Source organism: Triticum aestivum, chromosome 4B, assembly GCF_018294505.1.
Source record: "Triticum aestivum cultivar Chinese Spring chromosome 4B, IWGSC CS RefSeq v2.1, whole genome shotgun sequence".
In the NCBI taxonomy this organism is placed as follows: Eukaryota; Viridiplantae; Streptophyta; class Magnoliopsida; order Poales; family Poaceae; genus Triticum; species Triticum aestivum.
Window position 1 is genome coordinate 294,096,612 of NC_057804.1, and position 8,097 is coordinate 294,104,708.

General features: G+C 42.3%; 1 protein-coding gene across 17 annotated transcripts; it reads right to left on the reverse strand.

The window, feature by feature from the left end:
* Positions 1-846: 846 nt before the first annotated feature.
* LOC123092020 (uncharacterized) lies at positions 847-7,632 on the reverse strand. 17 transcript variants are annotated; one of them, XR_006444067.1, is made up of 5 exons: positions 7,378-7,632; positions 7,139-7,295; positions 2,690-2,797; positions 2,208-2,262; positions 847-1,372 (listed from the first exon to the last, which is right to left on the reverse strand). XR_006444067.1 is itself a non-coding variant. In XM_044513670.1 (4 exons), the coding sequence occupies exons 1-4, from the start codon at positions 7,445-7,447 to the stop codon at positions 2,208-2,210; spliced, it is 390 nt and encodes a 129-aa protein (XP_044369605.1). In that variant the 5' UTR covers positions 7,448-7,632; the 3' UTR covers positions 847-2,207. The 17 variants fall into 17 exon arrangements, 2 of the variants coding, with proteins under 2 accessions (XP_044369605.1, XP_044369606.1); XR_006444063.1 differs by having other exon boundaries at positions 2,208-2,287; XR_006444065.1 differs by having other exon boundaries at positions 847-1,130; positions 1,259-1,372; positions 2,690-7,295.
* Positions 7,633-8,097: the final 465 nt, after the last annotated feature.

Here is an 8,097-nt window from a genome sequence, read left to right on the forward strand (position 1 = left end):
TAGGACTAGGCCTTCTCTCTATTCTGGCATTTATGCAGCCCAGTCCACATATACAGCCTTCCTTTGATAATGTTGCATCTGTAGTGTAGATTCTTGCTTGCGAGTACTTTGGATGAGTACTCACGGTTGCTTTGCTTCCCCTTTTCCCCCTTCTTTCTTCTTTCTGGTTGTTGCAACCAGATGGTGGAGTCCAGGAGCCAGGTAACACCTTTGACGACGACTACTACTACCCCGAGGGTGCCTACTACTACGTGGAGGACGCCGACGACCAGGAGTAGTTAGGAGGCTCCCAGGCAGGAGGCCTTGCCTTTTTTATCGTAGATGCTTTTGTGCTAACCTTCTTAAGGCACTTGTCTAACTTATGTCTGTACTCGGATATTGTTGCTTCCGCTGACTCGTTTGTATTCAAGCTGATGTATTCGAGCCCTCGAGGCCCCTGACTTGTAATATAAAGCTTGTATTATTTTAATTTGTGTCTAGAGTTGTGTTGTGATATCTTCCCGTGAGTCCTTGATCTTGATAGTACACATTTGCGTGTATGATTAGTGTACGATTGAATCGAGGGCGTCACATCGATGAAAATAGTTTAATTTTTCAAGGAAATATTCGAGATTGGTAGTAGAAAACTCATGTGTTAAATCATGCTATGTTGAAAAATGTTTATTCGTGTGTGCGATGTAAAGATATTCAAGGTTTAGTTGTGGGCAAGCACATATGGCAACAAATTTAATCTCCTTTAGTTTCGATAAACGGTTGCTTGTTTTCTACAATGAGATGTATATACAGAGAGTCCATTTGAAACAAAATCTACGTTTTACTTTGTTTATAATTGTGGGCAAACACATATGGTAACAAATCTAATCCCCTTTAGCAGCAAAAAATAGTGGATTGTTATGTACAATGAGATGTATATACACATAATTTGGTAGCACAAAGTCCCAATGAAAATCATGGCCCGTTGAAAATCTTTCCATTTTTCAGCAACTCCGTGCTTTAGAAACTACACCCAACAAGAATTTAGATCTTTAGTCACATTGGAAACCATATAACCTTAGTTATGTTGTTTGCAGAGACATAAATGTTCCAGGCAACAAGGGACTTTTAATAGAATCATCATCAGCTCTCAAAACCTGGGAGATGACAACAAACACAATTGTCAATGCTTCATTGCTAAGTTTAGTTTACAGAACAAGCGTACAAAATCAAGCAATAGGCTGCCTCTTCTGACACACATAAAGCAGATAAATAATCTACAAACCATGCCCTTGCTTAGGCTGGAGCTTCATTCGTAGAAGAGATGCCTATAGAACAAAAACAGGGTCGTCGGCCTTGATGCTCTTTCTAGGTGGAATGTGCCATCATGGAGAAACTTCTAAAAAAACAATAGAGAACGGATGGCCCAAGAGTTCAGATAGTTTCCTAAAAAATAGAGCATAATAAATAATAAAGAACCATATGTTCACTTGTTCAGGATGTTTTCGGTCATACAGACCACATTTCTGGTTGCTTTCCCACTATACCTTAACAAGTTCTCTGATCACAGCTACACGACCATGTGTCATAAAAATACCGGTTTTGTAGAGAACTTGTCGCCAAATGGTGTATCATTATCAAGAAAATTTGGATGAAGGACTGCCAATTCAGCACATGTGTTTAATCTTATCGAAGTGTTTGAACCACCCAAAGCATCTCATACTAATTCCTTGTCTTCAAATATCATTATGGATGGAGAAGAAAAAAACAATTGATTAACCTAATACGTGGTGCACTTGCTACTGAATATTAAAATGAGTACACATCAATTAAGCTAAAGAATTTGCAAAGAAAGCCTACCACACGGGACAAATTCTTCAATGAACTGAAATTGCTCTTTACAATGGTGATTCAACTAATACCACTATTTTCTACGTACAATAAGTTGTTAATTATTTTATTTTAAAACATAGAGGATTTTTTGATCTATTGGTGCATATGCTTTATGTCTTTCAGATTCCACCAAGATTATGTTAGGACTGGAGTTACAGGTAAGCTGTAGTCTGTAGTCTATAATAGGTCTGTAAGAGGCACAACGATGAAACATTATTTTTCAAGGGAAGTTGTTCAATGAAAGGAATAAACTATTTGAACCTAGCTACAGACCCATATCAATCTCTATAGGCGGGATTTGGGATGAAGATTGAGAGAGTTGAGGAGAGGGAGAAACATACCTAGTACAAATTCCATTGCATCCTTCTTTCATTTCCCTCGTCACCGATAAGCATCCTATTGACATTAGGTGCGAAGTTACCTGTTGAATATCCATGAGGAATAGCAGCAACAAGAAAACCCTAAAATTGTATTTAAATAGCTCAGCTAACTAACCATGGTGTAGCAAAAATAAAATGGCCATATCTAAGCAAGAAGTTTCGGCCAAAAACTAATGCAGCATTGCAGCATGGTACGCGAAAATGCATCATAAGAATAATTAGTTAGTTCCTAATAAATGGACACTTTCCACTTTTCCCAACCTGATTATATTTTTTCGCATTTGACTATACTGTTCTAAGTAACCTAACACAGAGAGCAACAAAAAGTACCATGGCATGAATGATACACAAACTAACAAACCTAGAATAAGCAATCAATTGGCCTAAGCATATGTATTAAAGTAGGAAGGGATGGGAAATGGCAGCCCATGTGAACTAATTACCTGGTTGGAAGCCATTGCAGAATGTCAGGTGAAGAATTACCATGGCCAATATACAAGAAACAGATTTCAAGAGTTCCCCAAATCAATTCACCAGAACCAAGATGGACACTACATGTACAAAGTTGAGATTTGAAAGACACTAACACAATAAAATCATTGTGTTGAAGGAGGATTTTAGGTGGAAAAAATGCAGGAAAACATTGTGCTAATCTCTGCAATATCTTCTTATTATTAAATTTATCACACTTCATTAGAACATTAGTTTGTATCAAGACAAATAGATGTCGAGTCTGTACTGCAGCAAAAACATAAGTGCTCACAAATTACAGAGCAAATAATAGTAGTACCAAATATGCTAACATGTTGACTTCATGTAGTACCACACTATTAATACCTGAAAATGGCACACATGTTTTTAGAGGAACATAATCTACACAATGAGCAAAAGTAACTTTTTTATGCTGGTATATGCTAGGCTGCAACATAAATTTAAGAAGCTGATATGCTGCAGTATACTGTACTTGATAATCTGAATAGTCCAGCATAACTAGTCTACACTACTATTAAACAATCAAACAAGAACTTTCTTAGGTGCACCCCGCAATTAGTCCCACAACATCATATAAACCAATCAACACCACACGATTAGGCCCACAATTCTCAATCTAACAGCCATAATTAATCTAACCTTTTTATGGTGTGCACTTAGCATTTTTTGTTGACTGACCGTGCTTCACCAGGGGAATAGTACTAAAACAACCGGTCCCTACAATCACGGAAGTCCGATAGCAAACCAAGGAAATTCCACGCCCTAAACCTTGACCTCACCGTCTGTCACGGCGGCAACCTCGTGCCAGACGCCGCCCACCAACAACGTCTCCTCCATGCATGACGACCTCGCCGCACTGCACCGCTCCGTCGCCTCTGCGCATGATCGCCATCGCCGATTGTTGCCCCTCACAGCGTGGCATCGGTCCTGTCATATCCAGGAGATAGAGCCTGCACTGGCACCCGTTCGGCCGCGCCCACGTCTGCACTGCCCCGGCGCCTGCGCCGCCGCATCCCCTGAGCCAGCCGCGGCCGTGCTTGCGCCGCCGCCAGCCGAGGCGAGACCGCCCGCCCCTCCTACCCATGCGACGTTGCTGCTCCCTCCTGCCCCAAGAGCGCACATCTCCAAGCGGCCTTTGCCGGAGGGACGACGCACCAGGCGCATCGGGCCGGGGCATCCCGGCATCGCCTCCGTCCTTCGCTTCGCCTCATCGATGCTGGTACAGGTTATCTCCTCCGACTGCATACCCAACATGCTGGCCATCTCCTACCTCCAACCGTGCTCCCCATCGTCTCCCTTCTTGATCCCATCTGACCCTGAAAACTTTTGCAGGCCTTGATCTCACTCCGCCCCGTAGCTTCAAAGATCTTGACAGAAAAAGGATATGGTGGCGTTGTGCCGACTGTCTGCTCTTCTCTTTCCTAGCGTAAGGGACCTCAAGATCTGGCACCGGGAGCTTTCTTCGTCCGCATTCGTACTTTATGTATGGGAAAGCTATCTTCCGGGTAGCAGCAGTTGGACTTCATTTGTGATTAAGGATGATAGCTACTGAAGTGAGTAAATTATCCTTTCAAAGTTGATTTTTATGCCTACTGTTTCGGTATATTCAGTGTAACGACAAACAAACATGCTGACTGCTAAAGTTCTTGCAGGTGTGATTGCTTTGATTAGAGAAGGCACTGATATAACACGAGAGATTATTTCTGTAACACTTGATCTTGGGTCTGCACTTGCTAACAGAGATGCAGACAAAACAAAGCCACGAGCCTTTGTACTGAATGTACACATACTCTGCAGATCAACACCCATCTTTTAAGAGGTCTGTACTATCCAGTGCAGTTTATTTACATGTCTTGGATTCTGAATGTATAGTTCAGTTTCATGATTTAACCTTTCAAGTTATTGGTGTCCGCACATGATTTTAACATATCCAATTTTCTTTCAAGTTATTGGGATGTTGCTTTGACAGTTGTCATGTACTGCTTATTATTTTTTTGCACTATAGTCTCACAATTCTGAATTTAATCTTTTTAGTTGACTAGCATCATATTTCTTGATTGTGACCTCATGCTTAAATAGTTAAATTTGGTAGGTTGTAGAAATTCGAATTCACTATCTCTCAGAATTAGTATATATTCTGTGGGGGTCACTGAATTCTTTTTCTTTTCCTGGAATTTGCGGCTTACATTGCTAATATTTGATCCTCGGTAGCAATGCTCTTTTCCTTCCATGTCGGTCATGCCAAAAAAGCATTGAGATGAGTATTTGATCCTCCATTAATCATCTATGTCCTTACTGAAACTGAATGCCGTTTTTTCTGGCTCAAGGGCGAGTCTGCACCAATTCGCCATGCTCATGCTCGAGTCGGGGCGGGGGGGGGGGGGGTCACCTATAGTGCGATGGCCAAACATATCTTGCAGGTTAATTCACTTTTGAATTTTTTACGGGCTTTAAGACTAACTTATCCTTATTCAATTGCACAATTTTCAAACCATATTAAAATGTTAGTTAACAGGTTCATTGTGCATTATTTGGAATCATGGTATCATTTTAGGATAGATTTATGTTCTGTCATACTATATGTAGCCAATTGGTATGATTCTTTTTAAGTCGAAAGTAATGGTGTGTAGCTAGAAGAAAATACATACGTTATGTTCTAAATATTTGATTCCCTTTTTAGAATCAAGTACATGTCATTTGGAGAGCATACCTTGTTTATATATTTTATTTGTATAGAACTAGATCTTTGGATATCTGACTACACTTGATACAGACTTGATCCTGGTGCGACTTTTTGCCCAGGATAATAAACCTATGTTGTTCTTGTGCGGTTGCAGGGGAATCATGTACCGGTATAATAAATTATCCCAAATGATATTTCACTGACAAGCGCCATATAAATTGAAGTCAAATTAGGCATCTACTATGTTGCAGAGGTTAATCTTATCTCAGTGTTCCCTGGATATTTCTTTTCTTGTGGCCTCTATTGCAGTGTGCACCGCTGCAAGAATGAAATTAATTTATTCTAAATAAATGCTATAATAAGTATTTCAGAACATTTTTTCTGCTGTTAGGTTTAATATTCTATTCCATTTCCAATGGATAAAAATGTTTGAGGCTACTTCCATATTTATCCCTTGTTTCTTATGGTCTAATGTGTTAGACAATTTTTCTTTTAGATTTACCTCTCCTGTTTGTGCAGTAGGTACAAGGTCTCACCTTGTTGAAGGCTACTTCCGATTCTTCTATTTTAATTTTGATTTTGTTAATGTACATTTTCTACCTAATAAGGACTTGAGGTGACTTGTGGATTGTAGCGCATGGGGAGCCTCACGATTGTTGTGGTTACTTTTTACACAAACTCATTGTAGCACAAGTTGTATGTATAGCTTGTGATACATGGTGATGCATCTTTTCAAGGTTAATTGTGCGTCCCATTTATTGATGCTTTGACGGGTGTCTAATTTAGTGGTTTACATTGAAGGTGCATAACATTAAATAAGATATGATTAGGCTTAAGATATAAGAAGAATAATGATTATATATTGAACTTAAATACACATGGTTTGTCGCTTTTATAAAGAATGGAGTTATGAGACTAGGTGAAATATGCCCCGCGGGACAAAATTGACTACGCATTTTGTGTATTCAGGGTTTAGAAGTCCATTGTGTGTGCATGTTTGATACGAGATATGTTGCTCATATGAGAAGAACTATATCTCCAAAGCTATATTTAGTTTAAATTAAGATTTGAGCTACATTATTGCACTCATTCATTTTATTGGCATAATTATGGCCTAACTAGGGTGACTGAGAATTTTTTTTCTATGATTATACGTGCGTTGCACGTGCATACTTACTAGTTGTTTAAGAAGCTGATATGCTGCAGCATACTGTACTTGATAATTTGAATAGTCCAACATAATTATTTGTTTGCTTTCAGTCACTTAATCTGCAGCAGAAGGGAAGAAAAATACAGGACAAGAGCAGAAGGTACTGGAAGGACATGGGACACACATAGACTATGGGGACAAACCGAAATTGCTAATTGCGATACTTATTTCCTGAACAGACATTCACATTCATTGGTGTGGCAGTTAGTCATAACTAAAATGCACGGACATAGCAAATATTAGTGTTCCGCGGTAATAGACACTTGCAGCCCCATGCTGTAATTGTAACTGAGCACAGATATAACAAAATATTATAGATTAGATATTTATTTAGGAATCAATGAAGAACAAGCAAGTTAACTTCTTCCCATGCCTTATGCTCTGGAAGCAAACTAGGGATGCGTTGCTCCCAGTAGGGTTCAGCAAAGAAGTTTACAACTAATCCCAGCAGGATAGATCCATACAAAATACATGACTCGCTGAGATATGAGAACAAGCCAAACTTACCAGCGCACCCTTTCCAACCGCGAAGGCGAGTCGATACGCCTCCCTGGTTGGCATCCGCGCCCCTCCTCCTTCTCCGGCCGGCGACACACAGTTGAGTTCCTCCTTCTGCGGCTTCCTCGCAATGAGGGCTCGCCTCCTCCTGAGGCTTCCTCATGAACTGGGTGGATAAGGAATCAGCAAATGGTGGATCTCGCCGAAAGAAGCGGCATAGGTTTTGGGGCTGCGGGGGGAGGAAGGACCAGAGGTGGGTGGTGGCGCGGCGGCTGTATTGACGATGGAGGCGACCCGATCTGCCTCCCTGGCTGGCATCCGCACCTCTCCTCCTTCTCTGGCCGGCGACGCCCGGTTGAGCTCCTCCTGTGGCTTCCTCACGACGAGCACTCACCTCCTGGCTGCGGGGTGGGGGGAGGACTGTAGGAGGGTGGTGGCGCGTGGCTGTATTGATGAGGAATGGAGGAGCGGGGAGGAGAGAGGGGTGTGGGCACCCACCCCGCACGTTCCTGCTGTCGTAGACAAGACGGAGGAGTCAGCCCCACAGTTCTCTCCAACACCACACAAACCAACGACATGATGACCCTGGCGAGACGCGTGCCGCTGATAAGTGGGGCCAGGAGCAGAGCCGGCCCACCCGTCATCGCGACAGACCAAGTGCAGAAGCGGGTTCACAAGCACCGGCTCACCCTTCCACAGTTTTCTCCACGCGCAGCACATAGGGAACGCACGCCAAAAGCGGTTGACCAAAAAAACTAACCCACACTGCGAGACATGCAGCTCGCACAGCTGATGCACGGGACCAGAAGCAACACTGGCCCACTCGTCATCACTGGAGAACAGGCGCAGGTGCAGAAACCACATGCATATGCGGCCGCCGACTCCTCCGCGAAAGGCGAGGAGCAGATCCCGCGCAGCGCCCATGTCGCGGCGCGGCAGGAGAGTCTGCCCCGCACACCCAAAAAATC